This window comes from Mytilus californianus, unplaced genomic scaffold (assembly GCF_021869535.1).
Source record: "Mytilus californianus isolate M0D057914Y unplaced genomic scaffold, xbMytCali1.0.p SCAF_1, whole genome shotgun sequence".
Taxonomy (NCBI): Eukaryota; Metazoa; Mollusca; class Bivalvia; order Mytilida; family Mytilidae; genus Mytilus; species Mytilus californianus.
Window position 1 is genome coordinate 108,180,916 of NW_026262581.1, and position 23,275 is coordinate 108,204,190.

Here is a 23,275-nt window from a genome sequence, read left to right on the forward strand (position 1 = left end):
TCAACGTTAAAGTGTATCCAATCAGAATAGTCGTAACAAAGCTCATCGGGGTGGCTTGCGCCATAACAACACAGGCAGTGCGAATATTGGAACATTTTTTTGAACTTTTTAAATTTTTGGTCAAAATTGATACAATGTAATCACGAAAGGAATAGCGAAGCAAATATAAGGTGTATTTTTTTAAAGTTTTAATTTAACGGTGAGTATTACAAGTTGAAAAACACGAGAAAAGTGTGATTATGGTCATTAATGACATTATGCATTGGCATTGGTTTTGTAATTATTTGTTGGATTTGGCATTGACATTCGTTTATGGCATTGTGCCATGTGAAGCACCGTCTCGAATCGTTTCAATAAGTGCTATGTATTTAGGCAATAAAAAAACTTACAGCCATTTATGTAAGGGAAAATTATATGTAACAGTTGCTGCAAGCACCTGCTAACAGCAAAAGAAGATAAATTGGTGATTGCAACAGTAAGACAGTAGATACAATAAGTATTGTTATATAATTAATATGATTATTTGCATAATTATATGTGTTAAGAAGAGTTTGAATTTATTTAAAGCAGTAGTCCAAATAATTTTGTTGTCTTTAATAAAGGCTATTTTATATTTTTGCTGTGATGATTTCCTACAACTTCATATTGTGCTGAGGCCTTTTTTGGGTACCACGATTTCCCGAGGATTGCAAGAACAAATTAATATCCCGAGGACAAATTGATTTGTCCTGAAAACATGATTTTACATGGTGTTATACTGCTTAAATTAGTGTAACAGCATAAAATTATAAAGTTTAAGACGTTTTAGTCGTTTACACTCAATAAAAGTACAAGTTATCTTCAGAAAATCATTTTGTATGTCTTGTATGCAAATTCCTTGTTGAAAACAATATGGCGGACGTAATTATTCATAAGGTACATGTAGATAACTCGACTTGAAAGCAAAGTACTGTAGCTTGATAAGCTTAAATACCCGAAAGAAGATAACTGTATTAACTTTTCATCATTTCAGGTTTTTTAAAGAATCTATTCTTTCAGTACTTTTAATACTTTTATTTTTTTTAAGTTGTCTACCTTTTGAATAATTATGTCCGCCATATTGTTTTCAACAAGGAATTTGCATACAAGACCTACTTATCAATTTCTTGAAGTGAAATTGCACTTTTATTGAGTAAAAACGAATAATATCTTAAAATTATATTCTTTAATATTGTTTAAAGTAGTATAACACCATGTAAAATCATGTTTTCGGGACAAATCTATTTGTCCTTGGGATATTCATTTGTTCTTGCAATCCTCAGGAAATCGTGGTACCTGCCATTTTTTTGGTTGAACTTTGAGACCCAATTTTAACTCAAAATCTTCACTGACAGCTAGAAATGTGTGCATACATGTATATACAAATTCTTACCTTAATTTTGTGTGCTTGTTGCGTCAGTAAAGCAGACATTTTGAAACTATGATAGATTATGATCCGCTTTTTTAAAACACAAATTAAAATCGTACAAATGCTTTGTATGAAATGTTTACAATGGTTTAAACATGTCTCTTTGAAAAGTTATACGCATTATACATAGTTTAAACAGGGCCCCAGATAGCTTCAACAGGATGAAAAAGTTATATAATGTCAGAACTTATCCAGATTGAAATAAATATAGGGATAAGGTGTATTCCAGCAGGGATCGCCTACATGTACTTCAAAAAAAATCCCAAGATCCTGTACTTTCTGGCGGGAGTCAAAATCTCCCGATTTTTAAGCCCTCTTCATTCCCTCCTGTTAATAATTCAAATCTTCCATTTTTTTCAAAATTTCAACCTCAAAAATTCTGTCAGTCTCTTTTTTTTTATCGATGTCAACATTAATAACGTTTTAGTGTCAATGATGAATATATAATCATATAAGTTACCCTCTTTAAAATAATGTTAATTGATAAAAGAATATAAATGAAATACAAATTGAACTACCAATCATATAAGGATGGTAATTTAATGATTTTAAATGTCTTAAGACAAATGAAAAAATATTATTTATGACATGTAGACAGCATGTAACTAAACTCAATAAATGTAATGGAAAAGAAGATACTATGTATATAGTGCTTATATTTCTCATCATATACATAAGTTTTGATTTGAAATGAAATAGAGAATGAATAACGGGGAATTTGTCAAATAGCCCAAGGCCACCAATGGGTCTTCAACGCAGCAAGAAAATCCCTCACCTGGAGTCGGGCTTCAAAATTGAAGACTTATTTGTCTGGGAAGGAGACTTGAAAATTACAAATAATTATCACATAAATTTACATGTTGACTGGCTGAATAGCTTGTCAAAACCCAAATAAACAAATAACATCTTCAAAGCTGGGAATATAATTTTTCTTACTTGTTTGGAATGTCATGAAAGTACACTAGCATGTTGTGAAAACTGATATCTTTTCTGAGAGCAACTTTACACATTCATGTACTTGTAGCTTGCAGTAAAATGTTATTCAGGTTTCACACAAAGCAATAATATAATGTGATTTCAACCAATATTCAAAGAATTATTATTTTTATACAGATGACATCAATGAGTGGTAAAGCCTCCACAAACGGAGTGTCCAATGGTGTTAATGGATTACCTAATGGAAATTCTAATGGACCTCAGAGGACCAAACTTGGAAGTATTGGACCTAATGGATATCCTAGACTTCCCCCAATCAATAAACCACAGAAGAGGGCTGATGACCCCTATGCCAACAGTAAACTGATGACTTACAGGTTGGCCAATGCCAAACAAGCCATGCTTATGAATATTTTGTAAGTTTGTCCCAAATTTATCTTAAATTATGATCTTGTTACCGGTACATTAAAAGTACTAAATAGGTTTGTTAGATGTTAAAGAGTAAAGACTTTACAGTAAAAGATGAAATGCTTTGTTGTTTTAATTTTTTTTAAACTTGAAAACTACATGTACATGTACATTATATTCCAATGCTATCTATTCTAATAAATTTGGAGACCAACATTTTTTAGCCGGTTTGTCTACGAGCCTACGATCTTCTAAAGTATTATATAATAATAAATATATAGTGTACGAAATGTACTTTATAACTTCATATAGTAATTGCTTTAATTAGCGTAGCTTAATTAATTAAACCCCAAATAAAGTTCAGTAGCTGGTTCCTTACCGTCTACATTTTGTAAGCAGGCGGAAATGATTTTGTATTCAATTTGTCTTGGATTTATGACAACTCGGCCCTAGGCCAACTCACCCCACTCAAACACTCTCACTTATTATTACAACTTGCATCACTTTATCAAACTCGCACCACTCAAAAAAAAGAAGTATAATAAACTCGAAGAAATGTATTTAATCATTAGATTGTTTTCTTCTTCTCATAGTAAATTCCTCCTTTCTCTGAGCACCTGTGTCACACAGAGACAGAACTTGCACCAATCTAAAAAAAATATTACAAACTCGCACCACTGAAGAAATGTTTTAAATCATCAGAGAGTTCTAGATTGTCTTCTCTTAGTTATTTCCTCCGTTCTTGGAGCACCCGTATCACACAGAGACAGAACTTGACTTGCACCTTTCGAAAAAAAAAGAAATACTACAAACTAGCACCACTGAGAAATGTTTTAATCATCAGTGTTCTAGGTTGTCTTCTTCTTCTCTGAGTTATTTCCTCCGTTCTAGGAGCACCTGTGTAACACAGAGACAGAAGCTACTAATTGGAATTTCAATTTCCTATGGTAGAAGAACTGACAAACTAATCAAAACCAGAGGCAGATTTAGAGGGTTTTCCAGGGGCCCCAGGCCCCCCTTTTGTGGGAAAAATTTGGATGATTATTTTGGAAATCACTGAAGCATGACTGGAGCGGGACCCCTCTTAGGCAGTCAGTGGGCCCCCCCCCCCCCCCCCCCCCCCCCTCATGAAAATTTCTGGATCCGCCACTGAAAACTATCAGTATCAACATAATGCATCAGTGCATAAAAAACAGTTTGAGAAACACAAACCCACGCTGTGTATCACCATAAACATTTCAAGTAGTCTTCAAGACGCACTGGCACGGGTTTTTTCAATTTGTCAAGCACGTTTTTTTTTTCTAGATTATTTGTAAATTTATCTATCACTTAATGTTCATTCTATTGTATTAATATATATGCAATCATACATTACTTTTGAAACTCCAAAATAGAAAATTAAATGTCTCATCATAGCCAGTAAATGATCTTAGTGACGATTGATTCCCTGTGATATGAAAGTTTAGGAAAAACTTATTGAAATTGTTTTTATATTTATTTTATAGAACTGAAAAATCCATGCAGGATTACGAAGAGACCCAAGAATTAAACAGCATTGCCCCAGAAAAACCACCAAGTCCAGACTATCCTCCAGAGGTAGGAGCTTTATGCTAGCTTTTTTTGTTATCTGTTGCCATGTTAAGACTGCACTGGTTCAAAATTAAAAGTCCTTTTTTAAGTTTTATCACAATTGGTAAAACAAAAGAATTATATGCAATCACCATATAATCAAAAGATTTTGCCAACAAATAATTCACTGTCCTGAATGAGCAATAAGAAGATTCTGAAGTAATTGAAGTCTATTAGATGTGATGGTACATGAAGATGGCAAAATTGACCACACAACAATGTTAATGAGATGTTAATATGTTCATAAATGGGTGAAAATGAAGCTCTTAGTTTTCGTCAGATCTCTGATGGGAATCTATAATATAAATGTTGACTGAACATTTTGTATTCCGATATACTGGATTATTTTAATTTCTGGTAACTCAGAACAAATTGTAATTCAAATTAATCATTGTTTTGAGGGAATTAAGGGTTAAGTTTTACACAACTTGGAACAAGTTCAGTTCATCCACATGCACAAGGAAAAACACATTTAATGTCGTCATTGTAACAATGCATGTTGTATTCACCAGATGATGAGCAATGATCGTAAAATCAGGGTATGTATTGACGATAGATGTAATAAATCATTGTTTTGAGGGAATTAAGGGTTAAGTTTTACACAACTTGGAACAAGTTTAGTTCATCCACATGCACAAGGAAAAACACATTTAATGTCGTCATTGTAACAATGCATGTTGTATTCACCAGATGATGAGCAATGATCGTAAAATCAGGGTATGTATTGACGATAGATGTAATAAAACAATGCACATTGTAATATCATGCACCTCATTGTTAGGGTACATATATATAAGTAGTAGTAGTAGATGCACACTGTACATTGTATTATGTTATTAGATGATGGGAAAGGATCGTAGAATCAGGGTATGTATAGGATGGTGGTAGCTTACTAACAGATCCTGTGTGTCATAACTTGTGAAACCTTTCTAAATTGGCTTATACAATGTATCTAGGAAATTACCATTCTTATTAATTATATAACATATAATTAATTGAAATTGATTTAGTGGTTAGGTCTTTTGATACTAAAAATGTCATCACATGAGTTAAAGAATGCCTTATCCAACACCCTGGTATTCTACTGACTGGGATTTTAATTTTCTAAACTTTTTTGGCATTACTATTTTACCTCCATATTTTTCATTGAATAAGTTGAATGAATGTGACAGAACTATTAGAAGCAAAAAATTTCTATCTTAACATAAATATTGGAAATAAAGGAATATGACTCAGGTAAACTGTCACCATTATAGATACAGATGGAAATATTTTTAGAATCAAAAGAAGGGAATATTTAATTCTGTGGTTCCCTTTAATCTTGAAGTAAATGTACTTTCTTTGCCTATGAAGCCCACTTGTGTGTATTTAGCCATATTTAGAAAAGTTTCAGTTAATGCTCTTTAAAGGCATGTTTCAAATGTCCTGTTAAAACATTTTAGTTGCAGTAATTTTGTAAGTTCTTATGATAGATAGCTATGAGTGTTCTTTGCCAGTCCTAGCAGATGTTTTAGTAATTTACATTTTAGATTCAGATCTCTGTCCCTAAGACAGTTTGAATTTTTGTATCGTCCATTGTTGACTTATGAAGAAGAAAAAGTTAAAACAAATTTGCCTTGAAAATCTTAAGTAATTTACATACACCTTGACCTGCATTGTTTGTTTCAGTCAAATCATTAGCAATTACTGAAAATATCACAAAATTAGTCTTATCATTTTCATGTTTTAAAGACACCAGAACCTTGCAAGAATGTTGACAAAAGAAAAAATAAATCTTAGATTCATCTATAGAAATATAAATTAGTTGAGAAAATTTTAAAATTAAACTTTGCACATGATTCACCTAGGTTTATCCATTTAATTATTAATAACAAATCCTAATACAGTTTTATGATCTAGAGAATTTTGGGGGATATTTAAGAAGATGTAAATATTTTTACACTTGTTTGTTGTCACCTACCTTTTTCGTTATTAACTTGTATAGTACAGGAATACAGGCTGACTATACCAACTGAAAAAGTGATATGAACTATATATTCAGGGCTCGACAATAACGCTTGTCCGATTGTCCGCTACCAGAGGAAAAAAAGGTCGGACAAGTAAAAGCTATATCAAGCTTGTCCGACGGGACAAGTAAAATTATTCTGCAGAAAATAAATTTAATCCAACTTTGATAAACAAAGTAATTATAAACCAAAAACAAGAAAAGAAGATAAAAACAAGTATTAATTTGACATGTTTACTTGCAATCGATAATTTAAAACTGGTTCTTTGTCAGGTACTATTTAACAGTTCTCGGAAACCAGTCTTACTGATCCGAATATCGCTGCGCTTTGTAGATAAGGTAAATTTACAAGACAGTTCGTCACCAGCTCGGAAGCGATTCGGCTCCAAGTTTAATAGACAGTTAGTTTGGCACCGTAGGAGACATATTTAATAGACAGTTTGGTAACGCAGGAGACATTACGGGACCAAGACAAATCAGTACCTCATTTTCCTACCTTATTCTGTTGCTTTATAATAAATACCATACCTGTAATTTTTTTAACAAAAATATTTTTTAAATAAAAATGAAGAAATTATTTACCATAAAATTCACAAAACCATATTTGATCATATGTAGAAAAAAACAATACTTGCAATAGGGTGACCTATACTTTGTTAATTTCTGTGTCATTTGATCTCTTGCAGAGAGTTGTCTCATTGGCAATCATACCTCATCTTCTTTTTTTTATTGATTGTATTTGAATAAACTTTTTTCAACTTAAAAAACCAGGATACAAATCCAATGAGTGTACATTGGTAATCCTATCAGACGGTGCCTCATGTGCAGAGTCTGATGAGACTTTGGCATTGATGAAAACTAGAACTTAAGTCCTGTGATATGACTAGATTCAGTTGTTCTCGACTCATATTTTTGAAAAGTATTGCAAAAGATATGTTAAAATAAAATTCTGTTCTATTGTTTTAATTCAATCAACTTAAAATGCAAAAAAGGTTATTATTAAGATTTTTTTTGGACAAGTTACAATTTCATTCGGACAAGTAAGTTTTGGTATGTACTTGTCCTACTGGACAAGTTGAAAAAAAAGTTATTGTTGAGGCCTGATATTTAAAGTAATTTTGAATAATGAAACATGTCTTTATGCTTAACCCATAGTCTTATGGTCTATCAGTCTAACATACCTGCTTCTCTCTGTAATACCTCTCATGTTTTGTGATTTTAATTTGCCTAAGACAAGACTAGTTATTATAAAACATTATAATATGAAGTATATTACATGTAATAACTAAGTATTCTCATCAATGTCTCGTTTGAATCACCAATTTTTTATGCAATATTACAAGTTTTTGAAAGTATCAACAATTAAATTGTCACTTATAAGTTGTTTGAAAATAAAATGGATTGTTTTTTTTTTTTATTTAAAACATAAAAAAAGTAATACAATTGGTAAATTTGCAAATCCAGTCCTGAAGATGACATGAATGGGAGTGCAACCATTTAAGAGACCTGTGTTTTGTTGATATCTGTATGTAAACTCGTACAATGTATTTTGATTTTCTGGTCATTGGGATACATACCACAGATCTCACTTTATTCATATAATGAACTCTTTCTTGACTTGTTCATAACAGTCAGTTTTGTAAGCTTGAAGTTTATTATGGGATTGAATACCATTTACCTTGGGTGTAAAACATTTTTTATTTATATAATCAATTTTCCCCATGATTTGATACATTTCCAAATATTATCATTATTTACTTAAAAAATTCATGTAATGATCAGCTGTTCTGGATAACACAATTGACCTCTGTTATGAATCAGAATGTCTATCTACATTAAAGTTTAATAGACTACAACAAACCACTGATTAATATTGATTAAACCTTTTTAAAGATCTTTTGTTGAACCTGCACTTGGTAATTTTCCAAATATTGATAGATTTTTATGTTCTTAAATAATAGTTAAAACTCTACTTTGGCAAATGAGATTGAAAAGATTTATTTTTTATTATATATGATCATACTGATTTTATACTGAAAAAAAACACCTAAAATTTGTCAAAAAATGTCTAAAGAAATTTTCTGAAATACACATTACCAATATTTATGTAGTTAAAATACATTTCATTATCTTCAAAAACATAATCAAATAGACACTGCAATTTTTTGCACTTACCAAGATATTTATGTAATAAAACTACTCTACAAAAAAGAAGATGAGTCGAATACATAGTTAGGTAAATCAAATGCTTTTCTTAGCCCTAAAAGTCTTTTCATAATCAATTCAACTAGGAATACATTATAAGTATTAGTTGTATAAATAATGTTTGATGCTTTTGCTTTTAGAGTTCTTAATCTTATCCTTTTAGAAAAAATGCAGTCATCTATCACAAGATTTACTATTCTAAATGACTTAATACCCATCCTTTAATTTCAGTCCTGTAATTTATTAATTTTATACAACATTCACCTGAACATTGTCTAATATTATTATCACACGCAAAAATTTATGATGAAATTTGTAAATATCTGTAATCAAGTGAATTACTCATGAATTGGTCCAAACAAGTCTTTAAAATGGTCAGTGACTAAACAACATATGTAACATTGTCAAAACCATGATGAATGTACAGATGGTGCAGCTTAAAAAGCTTTTTGTGAGGTACAGGACTTTCAGAAATGCAGTTGAATATGTTGCATTTCATAAAAATTCAAATAATACAAATGTGATTTTTTCCAGAATAAGTAAAGTTTAATTGGTCACCATTGAAAATGTACCATGTCAAAGCTGTTACATTTCTAAAATGAAATATTCATACTGTTGCATAATTTACTACAGCTGAATTACCAGTATCTGAAGAAATGTGTAGAAAGTGGACCTATCACACCTATGCAGAAAGAATGGTCAGAACATATACTGACCATGATTCCAGAGAAATTACAACACACTGTTCCTCTCAAAGAAGTTATCAATGAATTGTTTGAGGAAATAAAAGAAGACTATACTGGAAGCATGAAAAAATCCATGGGTAAATTTTATTTATTTATTTAAAATGGTTGGAACATTGTATTTTGGTCTGTGTGATCCATTTGTCCTGCTCTTGGTTAAGTATCAAGTGTACAACGACTTGGTACAGTTTCAGGGGAGATAACTTTCAATGGGATGATAATGTTCATTGTCCTGTTGTTACAAGTTTTTGTATATGATGAACTTGTAGTAAATGAATCTAATCACAGGACTTAAAATTTGAATATTAAATATAACATACAATGACTTTGTAAAACAAAATTGAAAGATTTGCAGTTTCTTCAAGGTTAAAAATGATTTAATTTCAGTTTCAATGTAAACAAACATGTAAGTTATCTTCTGCTTGCTATTAAAGTAAGAAAGTCTTCTAATGATAAACGATGACCAAGGAAACCTTTATTAAAAAATTATATCTCATATGAAAAATCTAACTTCATATGAAGGCATACAATAGTTTGATGCACATCTGAAGAAGGGGTTACATGGAACTTTGTGTAAATATTCTAATACTGGTGACAAAACTTGAAGCTGGCAATTTATCTGGCAACAAGTATTTTGAGGCCAGTGCAGTTCCTGCTACTTGGTTCTGTGTTTTGAATATGACATTATATTTTGCTAAAACATATTTGATAATTATGTTCAATTGAGTTACTCTATGCCTGTGACATTTACAGCATCATTTATTTAAGTTTTGAATCTATTTTCAGTTCAACATGTATTAGTAAAACCAGAGGTAAAAGGACTAGACGGTGATGTAGCTGGACCACCCCCAGCAGAGCCAGAGTAAGTATATAGGGTCGAAGATCAAATGTCATAGTTAAACTTGTGTAGTTGTAGAAGTAAAAAAAATTTATAGGAAGACTTAGTAGCATATAGTCAGTTTTCAGCTAGTAAGGCTCGCTATGAATTGATTGTTTTCATAGTAGAAAAAAACATAAACAACTTTTAAAAATTTCATAGTAGATATCATAACATTTCATTTATCTAATCTGATTGACTGATATTATACAATTATTGACTTTTGATGAGGTTGATACAATGATTTATCATATATTTAGTAGTAAATACAGTAGTTTTGAATATTTAATAAATAGCCTGCTGTTTAATCCGTATCGCTAAGCTTTAATGCGCACCCTTTATCACACCCCTACTCAAATTTCTCATTTATGACAGAAGTGATTCCGACTAAATTTACATGAAGTCCATGTTTTAATTTATGCCAGCTTCTCTAGAAATATTTTTCCTCAATGGGTCCTAAATGAAACGGTCGTAAGGACATGAATGACGTCATTGTTTGGCATGTGACGTCACAGACGTCGAGCTTTCATATTTTCTGGCACACGAAATGCAACTATAAAAAAGAACTCAATGAAATACCACACAAAACATAAAAAAATATTTCTATGAACAACAGGACGCCAATTGTAAAGTAACCCAGGTGCTTCGGATGAATAATTAAGCAGTTCTTTTAAAGCTTTTAAAACAAGACAAAAGTAAATCTGAAGGTAACCCAGGTGCTAGGGATCAGAAAGCAGTTCATATATACTCTCCTGTTTAAATATATGATAAAACGTATAAAACATGGCAAAATCCGTATCACCCTCGACCAATATCATCCCTCGGGCTGATATTGGTATCTCTGGATGAAACGGCATATGATACGGATTTTGCCATGTATTATTCTCTATTCATCAACCCCAGAGATATGACATACACCAAGGCCAACAGCCGAGGGTGAATGTCATATCTCTCGAGTTGTTAAATCATAGTACATGTATCAACTAAAATCAAAAGACGACAATTGTTTTATTATATGACTTTTTATCTTTCATCATTTTTCTAGTATTTGCTTAAGATACTTTTAAAACTGCTCCCTGTTTTTATACTAAATATATCATCTGCTTTTGCAGTTGCTAATTTTCATAAGTTGAAATATTCAATAAAGTTTACTAAAAAAATACACAGAAAACAAGAAGAAGAGAAAAATTACACCGCAAACAAGAAGAAAAAGAAATAAACAGGAATTTACATGACGTCGTTAGCCTTTGTCATTGACGTTGCCTTGGAATATCTATATTTAGGTAAATGGACGCTGTTCCAAATCTTATATTAACCTATCATGATTATAGCCGCAGTGATTATAATCAATCAAAGAGGATTTCCCATGTTTTTAGCCAATGAGAAAACACAAAATTTATAGTCATATAATAAAACCTTTTAACATTTTACAATAAACTTTTCTTATAATGAAGACTTATTACTTGGTTATTATAGTATCATAAAACAAATTGTTTATTTCATTTCATTTCCCAAAAATCACCATTCTGCTGCATGTTTATGAAAAAGTCTTCCAAATTGCTGTCTGTAGGATTACAGATTCTATCCTTTATTTCTATGGCTATTATTTTGAATTACATATATATATGTTATAGATATAGTTTCATGTAAGTATCATTTCCTGTTCTCCCCAACTATTGTTATTGTTGTGATAGTAAATCTTATCTGGTTCTCTATACTTCAGGAAAGCATAACCTCATATATTACATGCAAATATGGGGTAGAAAGCAACACATTTATTCTCTCAAGTATTTTGGAATCTTTTATCTAAAATTGTTGGGGGTTGAAAAAGAATTGATTTGATATACCTTATTAAGTTTTTTACCCTTACCAAGTGAGTCCTATATCTGGATTGTGTTTAGAAGATTAGTGCAATGAAGTTACTACTTCTGGTTTGAGGACCATGTTTACTCAAAAATTGTAAATATTCGATTTAGGCCAATTTTATTTTACCAAAATGGCCTTCCATAGACAACTGTAGCAAGAAAGGTTTTCTTCAAAGGGCATTTCTTTGTGGACAAAGTTGCTCATCAAGGACCACTCGTTGTGCAGGACTTTGAAAAACTGTCTCTTTCAGCATCCCATCATGCTGAGGGTCAATAAGAAATTTGTAAAAACAATCAACATCCACCTTTTTGGGTATATATTTTAGCCTTTCACTTTTCAGATTTTTATATCATTGTCATTTTCTAGATGTTTTTCATGTATGCTTGACATTTTTATATAATCAATTCATTTTGCTTATGTTAAACTTAATTATTATTTAAAATACAATTTTAGGGAAATATGCAGCAATTAATGTGAATCATGTGTTGTTTCCTCATTTCTAGACAAACTAAATTGACAAACAACATTGTTTTTATGCCCCCGCTGCAAGGCGAAGGGGGGATTAAGTGTTTATTTGACCATCTTTTCGTCCGTCCCATTTTTGTTTAAAAAGCAAGCTTGAGTGGGGGCATTCGTGTCCTCAGACACATTCTTCTTTTTTTTTCTTTGAAGAATGAAAGGTCTTTGTTAAAGTTTGAAGAAACAGTTTTTGAAAGTTCATTTCAATTCTTTGAACTGTTTTAAACACTGAATTTATACTCAATTTTACTTCAGTTTTTAAAAATATAAAAGAACATGCACTTGCATGACAATTGCTGTGTTCAACAATAGAAGGTATACATGTAATAACTATTTTACTATTGCAAGCTCTCACAAGATATAATTGATATGTGTCAACAGCTAAAGAAAAGTTGAGTGTAGTACAGACTACTCCATCTGAATACCTGATTAATGAAATAATTTTGTTATAATAGTAACAAAGATAAATAGAAATGAAAAGAATGATACAGAAAAAGGTGGAAAACATAAATACGTACTAGTTAAGAGGTGGTATGGGGGGATTTACTTTTCTGCATTGAATTGTTTATTTATTTTACAGGGGATTAGACTACTCTAGACCATGGCATGGTGACTTTGTAGATGCTAGAGAAGTCATCAGAGAAAACCTTCACATTTTACATCCTGCTATGATGAAAGTCCTCAATATGTGTCAGACAACACTGGGAAATATGCTCCTTGCTGACTGTTCTCAGTTCAGGTAAACAACAACACGTGTAAGACAACACTAGGAAATGTGCTCCTTGTTGACTCTTCACAGTTCAGGTAAACCACAACATGTGCCAGACAACACTAGGAAATATGCTGCTTGTTGACTCTTCACAGTTCAGGTAAACCACAACATGTGTCAGACAACACTAGGAAATATGCTCCTTGTTGACTCTTCACAGTTCAGGTAAACCACAACATGTGCCAGACAACACTAGGAAATATGCTCCTTGTTGACTCTTCACAGTTCAGGTAAACCACAACATGTGTCAGACAACACTAGGAAATATGCTCCTTGTTGACTCTTCACAGTTCAGGTAAACCACAACATGTGTCAGACAACACTAGGAAATATGCTCCTTGTTGACGCTTCACAGTTCAGGTAAACCACAACATGTGCCAGACAACACTAGGAAATATGCTCCTTGTTGACGCTTCACAGTTTAGGTAAACCACAACATGTGTCAGACAACACTAGGAAATATGCTCCTTGTTGACGCTTCACAGTTCAGGTAAACCACAACATGTGCCAGACAACACTAGGAAATATGCTCCTTGTTGACGCTTCACAGTTCAGGTAAACTACAACATGTGCCAGACAACACTAGGAAATATGCTCCTTGTTGACGCTTCACAGTTTAGGTAAACTACAACATGTGTCAGACAACACTAGGAAATATGCTCCTTGTTGACGCTTCACAGTTCAGGTAAACTACAACATGTGCCAGACAACACTAGGAAATATGCTCCTTGTTGACGCTTCACAGTTCAGGTAAACTACAACATGTATCAGACAACACTAGGAAATATGCTCCTTGTTGACTGTTCTCAGTTCAGGTAATAGATATAACTTACATTTCAGGTCTTTATCTGTCTGTTAAAATATTGACTATGGTAAAAAAATTATCAAACAGTAAATTATAGCATAAATTATTAGCAAAATATTATAAGAGCTGTAAATGTAAATATGTATTTTTTTAAATAGTTGTTTTGTAATTGCAGAGTACAAGGACCAATAGAATTTGAATCCTTCAGAAATAATGTGACATTAGAAATAGAAAAGACAGAAGAAAAATTGATGAATAGGTTTGTATTGATTATAATTAGATATTTGCCCTTATCACATATTTATAAGGAAAACTTTTGGTTTTTGCAAATATATATATATCATAACCACAGAATTGCCCAATGTCATATTGCTGTCCTAGGTAAAAAAAACTGGTAATGATACCCTGTGTACACTTAAGTCCATGTAAAATCCATATCAGTATCTTTTTGTTAAGAGAGAGAGCCATATAGAATTTAATAGTGATTATTATTATAAACTAGGAGGGAAAATGTCTTTTTAGTAAATTGATAATGAATTTTTGTTATGATTTTATGCAAAGTTTTTTTTGTGGTATTTTGCATGCTATATTTTTGCCTCAATATTAAACAGATTTGTCATGTTTTCTTTGTAGCTGGTGGCAGGATATTATCCAGATTTTCACAGACAAAACATGTATAGCTACAGTAAAACCAGATAAAATAGATTCTTTCTATAACAGTGTAACCACACTTATCACAAACCAGGTATGTGACAGTAAAAAGGGATATAAGTTCAGATAAAAGCGATATTAGTACAGATGTCGTTTATAGGTGCAGCATTAGCATGTGAAATGCTTTATATATGATACCCCTTGCCAGTTCAGCCATGTGTGTAGGAAATTATATTTTAAACCTACTTGTCTGTCCATTCAAGTCAGTCTGTCATCTCATTTTGTACTTTCTCAGTTGAAAATATTAATCTATGAAATTGAAAATAAGGAAAGCAATGACTTATTAAAGATCAAGTTGGATTTTGGTAGGTTTGGCATTGACTGTTTCAAGTTTTTTCTTCTCTTTTGGTTTCCTGAAGATATCTAAAGTAGCACTTAAGATAATGTAAAGGACTGTAAACTTTAGGTGAAGTATGAATCTGATTGATTTGAAATTTTCTGATCAGAAGATATTCCCTAATTTTCTTTCAAATTTGAAGAATTTTTGGTTTCCATATGATGGTAAATGTTTCATTTGAAAGAATAGTTTTGAATTTCAACACATCAATATCATGGACATAATAAACAGGTCAAGTTTGATTTTGACAGTAGACATATACTGTTCAAGACTTATGCTTCAGGCAGGAGTACCTATGATCACTATATCACCTAATTCTGTTTTTCTTGTATCTCTTCATTGTTATTGTATTATTACAGCTGAAAGACCTGATAGTCAGATCAATCAATGCCTACGTAGATTTATTTAATGAAGCTGACCATAGATATCTACCCATTCTGAAGATGGAGCTGACTTTTGATGATGAGAAGATGCAGTTTTATCCACTGAAGGAAGATCTAGAGGAGACAGTTCTGTATGTTGTGGAACAGATATGTAAATCTATGCAACAGTTACCTAACATACAACAATGGCTGTCAGGAGCTAGTGCTATTAACATGATGGAGATATCTGTTGCTGATCATATTTTGAAGAAATCTACTGACAGACTGAAGGAAGCTGTAAAGAGATACTTCAAGGATCCAGAAGATCATCTAGAATCATTTGGTAGATAATGTTTGAAAATTATGAAATTTAATAAGCATGTTTTTTTTAAATTAAAACTTTACCTTTTTCATAGTAGCTGGTATTGTTGAATGAATTATTAATAAGTTTCTTTTAAATATATAATTGATGGTGTTTTATTTTGATAATATGTTATTGTCCAATTTGATAAATATTTTTTGTTCTTACAGTAAAGAGATATGATTATATTGTTAACGGAGAGGCTTTGGCAGAAATCAGAGAGTATGTAAAGGAAGAACATACATTTGCTGAATATCAAATAGTAAGTAAATAGTCCTGGTTCTCTACTTTAATGAGTATGACTCTTCATCTCCTAAACTAGTTTTATTTTTTAACCTGTACCTAGTAAAGCAGGCAGTTTAATGTGATAGTTTGTGTTAATTTTGACATCTGTCTGCACATTGCATATAAAACTTATCTTTAACCAGTGAATGGATTTAGATGAAACTTTCAGGAATGTAAGTAAATTATGACATATTTTTTTTTTACTTTCAATTTTATTTTTTGTTCCATTTGAATTTTGAACTGTGATATAAACAGTAATTTGAATATAACCATCTGCTCACTTTCGAAGTTTGATACCGAGAGACAATAATTTTATACCATGTGATAATCACATATCTCTTATGGTTGTGGCCTGTTATCTATTTCTTGCATGAAGAGATATATCTCGTATCACACTGCCCGTAGTGTGATACAAAAAAGTGATACTAAAACTGCGTTAATTTGATTGGCTTATCCAGCATCATGAGAAGATTTTACGACATTTCGATTGGCTATTAGTTAGGTCATTGATAACTTTCAAAGGTTAAGACGACGTACATTTTGTCCATGGTAACGGACATGTGATTTCATCAATAATATACAAAACACTCACACTTTTCACCTGGAAATCTTCTTTTTGTCAAACTTGATTGCATTCTTAAGGGTACAAAAAATTTTAAAATGTCTGATGTTAAAGTTTGATGCTGGAATAGGACATATGACGTCACGCATCGTATGTGCATAAGACTAGATCAACGATTCAGGGAATTTTTAATTTAACACAAAAAGAGTGTTGACCATAAGAGAAATAGGTTTAACAACTCGTGAGAATTGGATATCGCTTGATATCAACTCTTGTTATTTAATCTAAATAGTAATAATAAAATCGCTGAAGGCTCGTTTATTATTATATTAAAATTAAATAACTCGAGTTGATATCAAGCGATATCCAATTCTCACTCGTTATGAAACCAATAAATATCACCTATGTTTGTATATAAACAAATCCTTTCTTTTACAGCAAATTGACAAATACAGAAATTTAGCCTCTGAAATTATGGGTTTGCCAAGTATTGAACATTTTGACATGATTCGTCTTGACTGTGAAGATTTGAAGAGAGGATTAGCAGAAGCATCTAGGGAATTAGCTAATGAGCTCCTCAGAAAGGTGTCTAATGATCACAGAACTGAAAATCAAGCGTAAGTGTTTGGGTTCCAATATTTTAGTAGTAAAATTATTTTTTTTTGCCAATCTGCACACATGAAGGTGTGTAATGTAAATCTCAGTCACAACTGTAACCAATTTTTTTTATTCCCTTCTGGTTTTTTTTATAGGGGGATTAATAGCAGAAAAAAAAACATAATAATCCTGAACATTGTACTATATGCAAAAAATTGATTGTTCTAGATTCTCTCTTACATTAAGATTTGGAATAGAATAGTTCTGATAAATATTTTCTTTGTATGCAGGGTCTGCAATGAATTCAAAGTTATTCGAGACAGAGCTTTGAAAACACCAGAAACTAGTGAAGATCTAATGGAAATGATGACATTCATTACAAATGCTAGAAATATGGGCATGGTCAAACTCAACGATAGGATATCTGAATCCAAAAATAGATTGAAATATTTGATTGATGTGTTTATGTTCCCACCAGAAGACATTGAACTGAATTGTGAGACACTCACGTGGCCACAGCGAATAAATCCAGTGTTTGATGCAAATGATGAGGTAAGTTCTCGTGGAAGTCTACTGTGATAGTAGAGATTTTCACAGTGCAATAATTTTTACTGTTTTCATTGTGTCCTTTAAAACTTGAAAATAAAAATCTGCACTGATGGTAGAATATGTTTATACAGTCAAAAAGATATGTTCCAACAATATTTTGACAGGCATAATTTTGTTTATTGGTAGCAGTACAATTTGCTGTTTCATTATCTAAAAGGACTTTGGGTTATTTCATTATGTGTACCCCCAAATTAAAAAATAACATACCTTCATTGCTTGAATTTCTATTTTTCAAGAGGTTTTTAGCCAATTGCAATGTTTATGTGTATGCTTTGAAAATATTACCCAGAATGCATTATATTCTGAAACAGTTAAGTGTAGTGTATGATCCTTTAATTTGTCAATGCCAGTCTTTAATTATACTATACACATACGATCTTTAAATTTGTCTTTTATATTACTGTAATTCAAGTTGACAACATTTGAAAGTTTTTGAAAATAGAGGATATATAGGGGTGCTAGGGTTGTTTAATGTATAGCCTAGGAAAAAGGTAGAGGGGTACCAAAATATTAATAAAACAGTAGAAAACATGAAATGCTAAAACTCTTAATCATTATTAAGGTAAAATCAATTTTGATTTCTACAGCTGTGTTAAATGTTTCCTGATTATTAGTATAAACATATTTGATCTGTGTTCTAGCTTGTAGAGAAATCCAAACACGGTGGTGAGAAACAACTCCTAGAAAAGAGAGAGAAGGTTATATTAGAACTTGAGAAATTACGTGCCAGAGTAGATGAGTTCAATGATTACGGTGAAATGGACATGATGCAACAATATGTTGGTGATGTCAGAGTTGTACAGAAAAGATTACAAGAGGTTCAAGAACAGATTACATGGATTAATAAGGTATGGTAGAGGAGAATTAAAAAAGAAAAGTTTTAGTTCAATGGTTGAACCAGTTATTATTGTTAAAAAAATCATGACTTGTCATTCCAACTTTTCACAGAAATACATGCTGCATTTTCTCTCTAATGAATTGAGGCTTCACTATTAGAAATGTTTATAATACTGGTACAAAAAAAATCATAGCAATGAACAATACAGATTCAAAGTGAGACAGACAAATGAACAGAAATGTTGCTTACTGAAGATAAGATTTGATGCAAAAAGTATTAAACTTACAGATCAATTAATGCTCTAAAACAAGCTACTTCTTATTCATTATAGCTGCAAAATATCTGCACATATTCTTTACATACCAAATTGGATCATTTCTTCTTTTTTATTTAAACAGGAAGAGGCCCTTTACAAATATCCCATCTCTACATATCCAGATGTCAATGACATCACAGTTGCTGTTGATCCATTCCAGAGATTGTTTAATGTTGTCCTTAGATGGCAGAAAGCTGAGAAAAAGTGAGTAGATTGTATAATTTTTCCTAAGAAAATTGTAGTTTTTTGGTCATGAGATGCATTTATGAAGTAAATTTTGGGGGTTTCTTTTATTATCAAAAGTCATAAAATATACCCTAGTTTATTAGATATGGTTTTATTGCCGGTCATGAGCAAAAAGCAATAAAAAAAATCGGCAATGTTGTTTCTGGTACATGTTAACATTAAGGTTAAGGTAGAAAGGCAGTCAGAGATCAAAACATTTTAGGCTGTCAGTTGTTTCAATTTCTTCATAAACAGGGATATATTTGATATATCAGGGAGGGGATGTAAAAATAAACGACAAATGTTGAATTTATTGTGAAATACCATTTAAGGACAAAATTTTCTGAAGAATAAGGTTTTTTTTGTTATGCTTTTCTGATGATTCATGTTTTTCTGCACTTTAATACAAATTGGGGCAATTTGAAAAAAAAGGGTAAAAGTTTTTTACTTTCTTGGTACATATTTTCTTTTTTGTTGTTAGATGGATGGATGGAGCCTTTTTGGACCTTGATGCTGAACAAGTAGATGGAGAGGTTGATGAATTTTCTAGAGAAATTTACAAAATCCAGAAAGTATTTAACCAGAAGGTGAAGAAAATGCAGATGGAAATTGATGAAGTCAACAGGGATAAAAAGAAAAAGAGGCGACTTGCAGAAGATGGAGATGGAGAAGTGAATCCTGAGGACCAGGATGTCAAACTTAAGATTCCAGAAGGTTTTAATATCTGTAACAGTGTTATGGATCAAACTAAAGATTTCAAGGTAGATCATTAACCACAGTGGATATTTATATGTTGAAAGATATAACATAACTGTGTTTAGATTTAGGAACAGTTTTAACCATCTTTTTATTAAGACTGATTAACCCTTCATATGGTAAAATGTGTATAGATAAATTAGTCAGATAGAAGTAGTTAAATATTCAAAAGTATGTAATGATTTTTGTTTGTGACTTTCTAAGTTTTAAATATGTCTTTTGAACTGTGCTAACATTTTTGACGTTAGTAAAAATTCAAGGTTCTTTTCAATTCAAACCCCATAATATATATGAAAAACCAAGCTAGGTAAATAGTAAGCATTAATGATTTGCTTTGTCAGTATTGTAGAAAAGCTTCTTAGTATATTCAAAGATAAAAGGTCTGTTGATAAAAGGTAAGATAGTTTTGATGAATCTGTTTTCTATTCTTTTATAGGATAATGTGCCGGTGATTGCAATCATGTGTAACAAAGGTATGAGGGAACGTCACTGGACGAATATGTCCAACATTGCTGGCTTTGATATGACACCAGATTCTGGTTCCACACTGAGAAAAGTCCTTAAGTTAGAACTTGGACCACACATGGAGATGTTTGAAGGAATCAGTGCTGGTGCTTCAAAGGTAATGTCAGTTAATAATAATATTACTTTCAGGCTATGTAAATTTTGTTTGTAATATGACTGATTTTAAGAATTCATGTGCATATGCTTATTTTAATGTCCTTATCCACTGTTAGTATGCAAAAAAGATGTATGGAAATCGCTGAGACTGGGAGAACATCATTTTCAATCTATCTATTTCTAAATATAAGGAAGACTATATATAAAGTTGATTTATAAAAATTTTGTTTTCTAACAGTAGATTTTCCCTATTTGATTGTAGTTCAAAAATAACATATGAGAATTTGTTACAGGAATTCTCTCTGGAGAAGGCTATGATTAAGATGAAGGAAGACTGGGAGAACATCACCTTCAATCTATCACCATACAGAGACTCTGGTGTTAATATTCTGTCAGCTGTTGATGACATACAGACCACCCTGGATGATCAGATCGTCAAAACACAGACCATGAGAGGTTCACCATTCATTAAACCTTTTGATAAAGAAATCAGGGTCAGTTAATTGTTAAACAATATGACAATTAGTAATTAGTTACAGACTGTTATTAAAAGTGTGGAATTTACCTCATAAAATATATGATCTTGTCCAATTAAAATTTTGAATACAATTTAATTGCATTAGAATTATGAATGTATGTGTTAGTATTTTATGATACAATGTAATTGATGTAACATAAGGAAGCTTCAAGTTTTAATGTATAGTGTCAAATAAATTCTAAATGTGTTTATAAAATTTGGCTGTGTTCTAGATAGGCATATATTTCCTTGCAGACATTTTCTGCCCTGCAATATATATTATCTGCTATTTGTGACAAACTTTTGAAAATAAACCTACACTTAAGATAAGAAAGTACAGTTCACAATATGGTCTTCAACAATAAACATGGATCCATACATTGGTATTTATTATTCTTTTTTCTATAGGAATGGGAGGAGCGTCTACTCAGAATCCAGGATACTATAGATGAATGGCTAAAAGTACAAGCACAGTGGCTATATTTGGAACCTATCTTCTCCTCAGAAGATATCATGCAACAGATGCCTGAAGAAGGACGGTTGTTTTTGGTTGTGGACAGAAACTGGAAAGATGTGATGAAACATACCACTAGAGATCCTAAGGTATGATTCACACGAGTATAAGATTACTGCAATTTAGATCTTCATTTTATCAGATGCTATATAGTTTGAATGCAGAAGTTTTAAAGTTACTCCAAGCATAAATGAAATATTTTTATACCCCTGCTTTAAAAAAGTGGGGGTATACTGTTTTACCTCTGTCTGTCCGTCCGTCAGTCCGTCCAATGAATATTTTTCGTCGCATCTTTCTCAGGAACTACATTACAAGGATTTCTGAAATTTGGTTTCAGGGATTATACGAGTCAGCTATACTGTGTGATGCGTTTTCAGATTCATCACTCAAAAACTTCCTGTTTACCTTATACTTTTAGCGGGGGCGAGGGTATCATTAGTGAGCAGTAGCTCACAGATTCACTTGTTTTTTATGCCCTCCCTCGACAGTAGCAGGAGGCATTTTATTTTTTGTTCTGTGTGTCAGTCCTGTGCAAGGTTATATATTGTTTGTATGACTGTCAGTGCTTTCTGTTGTTCATTTGGCTCTTCATACAGTAACTGAATGTTAAGCAGCAGCTTTGCAACAATTATTCTATGTGACATATATATGCATCATGTAATTAACATTGTGCTTTTAACACAGTTCTAGAATATAATGATCTTCATGACCTATATATTATTTTAGGTTCTGGCAGCCACTAGCTTACAAGGATTATTGGAAAAACTACAGGACAGTAATGGACTATTAGACAAAATCATGAAAGGATTGAATGCCTACCTTGAGAAGAAACGTTTATACTTCCCACGATTCTTTTTCCTTTCCAACGATGAAATGTTGGAAATCTTGTCTGAGACAAAAGACCCAATGAGAGTACAACCACATTTGAAGAAATGTTTTGAAGGCATTGCTAAACTTGAATTTGATGCCAAACTTGACATTCATGCCATGTTTTCCAGTGAAGGAGAGAAAATTACATTCTCACAGGTGATATCAACTTCAGATGCTAGAGGAGCTGTGGAGAAATGGCTGTTACAAGTACAGGACGTTATGCTGATGTCCATCAAAGATGTCTGTGCAAGAGCAATGGATGTAAATAATCATAGATAAAGTTTTTCAGATTTAGAAATATTCAATTTTAAATGAGAAAATTCAGCATGATTTTTTCCAAAATTAAAAATTGTTCAAAGGTTATCTATTATTTTTACCTTTAAAATTTCATTAATAATGAAAAATAGTGAATGTTTCATAAACCATTGTAATGACTATTTGTTTGCTGCTGAGTAATTCCATGTATAAAAGTTGTTAATTTACTCTCAACATAAAAGCAAGCAAAAAAGGACAGATCAAGAGTGAGTATTAAGAACATCAATGTTCACGTTATTTGTACCAAATCAATCTTGGTAGATTGTGAAG

General features: G+C 31.8%; 1 protein-coding gene across 5 annotated transcripts in view; it reads left to right on the forward strand.

Annotated features, from left to right (window-relative positions):
- Positions 1-51: 51 nt before the first annotated feature.
- The window catches only part of LOC127729482 (dynein axonemal heavy chain 12-like), a 71,422-nt gene continuing 48,198 nt past the window's right edge, over positions 52-23,275 (forward strand). For 2 of the 5 annotated variants that reach the window (XM_052237341.1, XM_052237320.1), the window contains exons 1-20: positions 52-199; positions 2,561-2,799; positions 4,297-4,387; positions 5,111-5,137; positions 9,264-9,453; positions 10,160-10,235; positions 13,216-13,374; positions 14,385-14,468; positions 14,843-14,954; positions 15,617-15,962; positions 16,151-16,242; positions 17,266-17,444; positions 17,715-17,976; positions 18,675-18,881; positions 19,270-19,391; positions 19,894-20,173; positions 20,605-20,790; positions 21,083-21,283; positions 21,715-21,909; positions 22,547-22,951. In XM_052237341.1, coding sequence (XP_052093301.1) covers positions 2,561-2,799; positions 4,297-4,387; positions 5,111-5,137; positions 9,264-9,453; positions 10,160-10,235; positions 13,216-13,374; positions 14,385-14,468; positions 14,843-14,954; positions 15,617-15,962; positions 16,151-16,242; positions 17,266-17,444; positions 17,715-17,976; positions 18,675-18,881; positions 19,270-19,391; positions 19,894-20,173; positions 20,605-20,790; positions 21,083-21,283; positions 21,715-21,909; positions 22,547-22,951 — 3,453 coding nt within the window. In that variant the 5' untranslated portion in view covers positions 52-199. Of the gene's footprint in view, positions 200-2,560; positions 2,800-4,296; positions 4,388-4,932; positions 4,960-5,110; positions 5,138-5,260; positions 5,288-9,263; positions 9,454-10,159; positions 10,236-13,215; positions 13,375-14,384; positions 14,469-14,842; positions 14,955-15,616; positions 15,963-16,150; positions 16,243-17,265; positions 17,445-17,714; positions 17,977-18,674; positions 18,882-19,269; positions 19,392-19,893; positions 20,174-20,604; positions 20,791-21,082; positions 21,284-21,714; positions 21,910-22,546; positions 22,952-23,275 lie in introns of all 5 variants that reach the window. The other 3 variants (XM_052237336.1, XM_052237345.1, XM_052237328.1) reach the window with 2 other exon arrangements.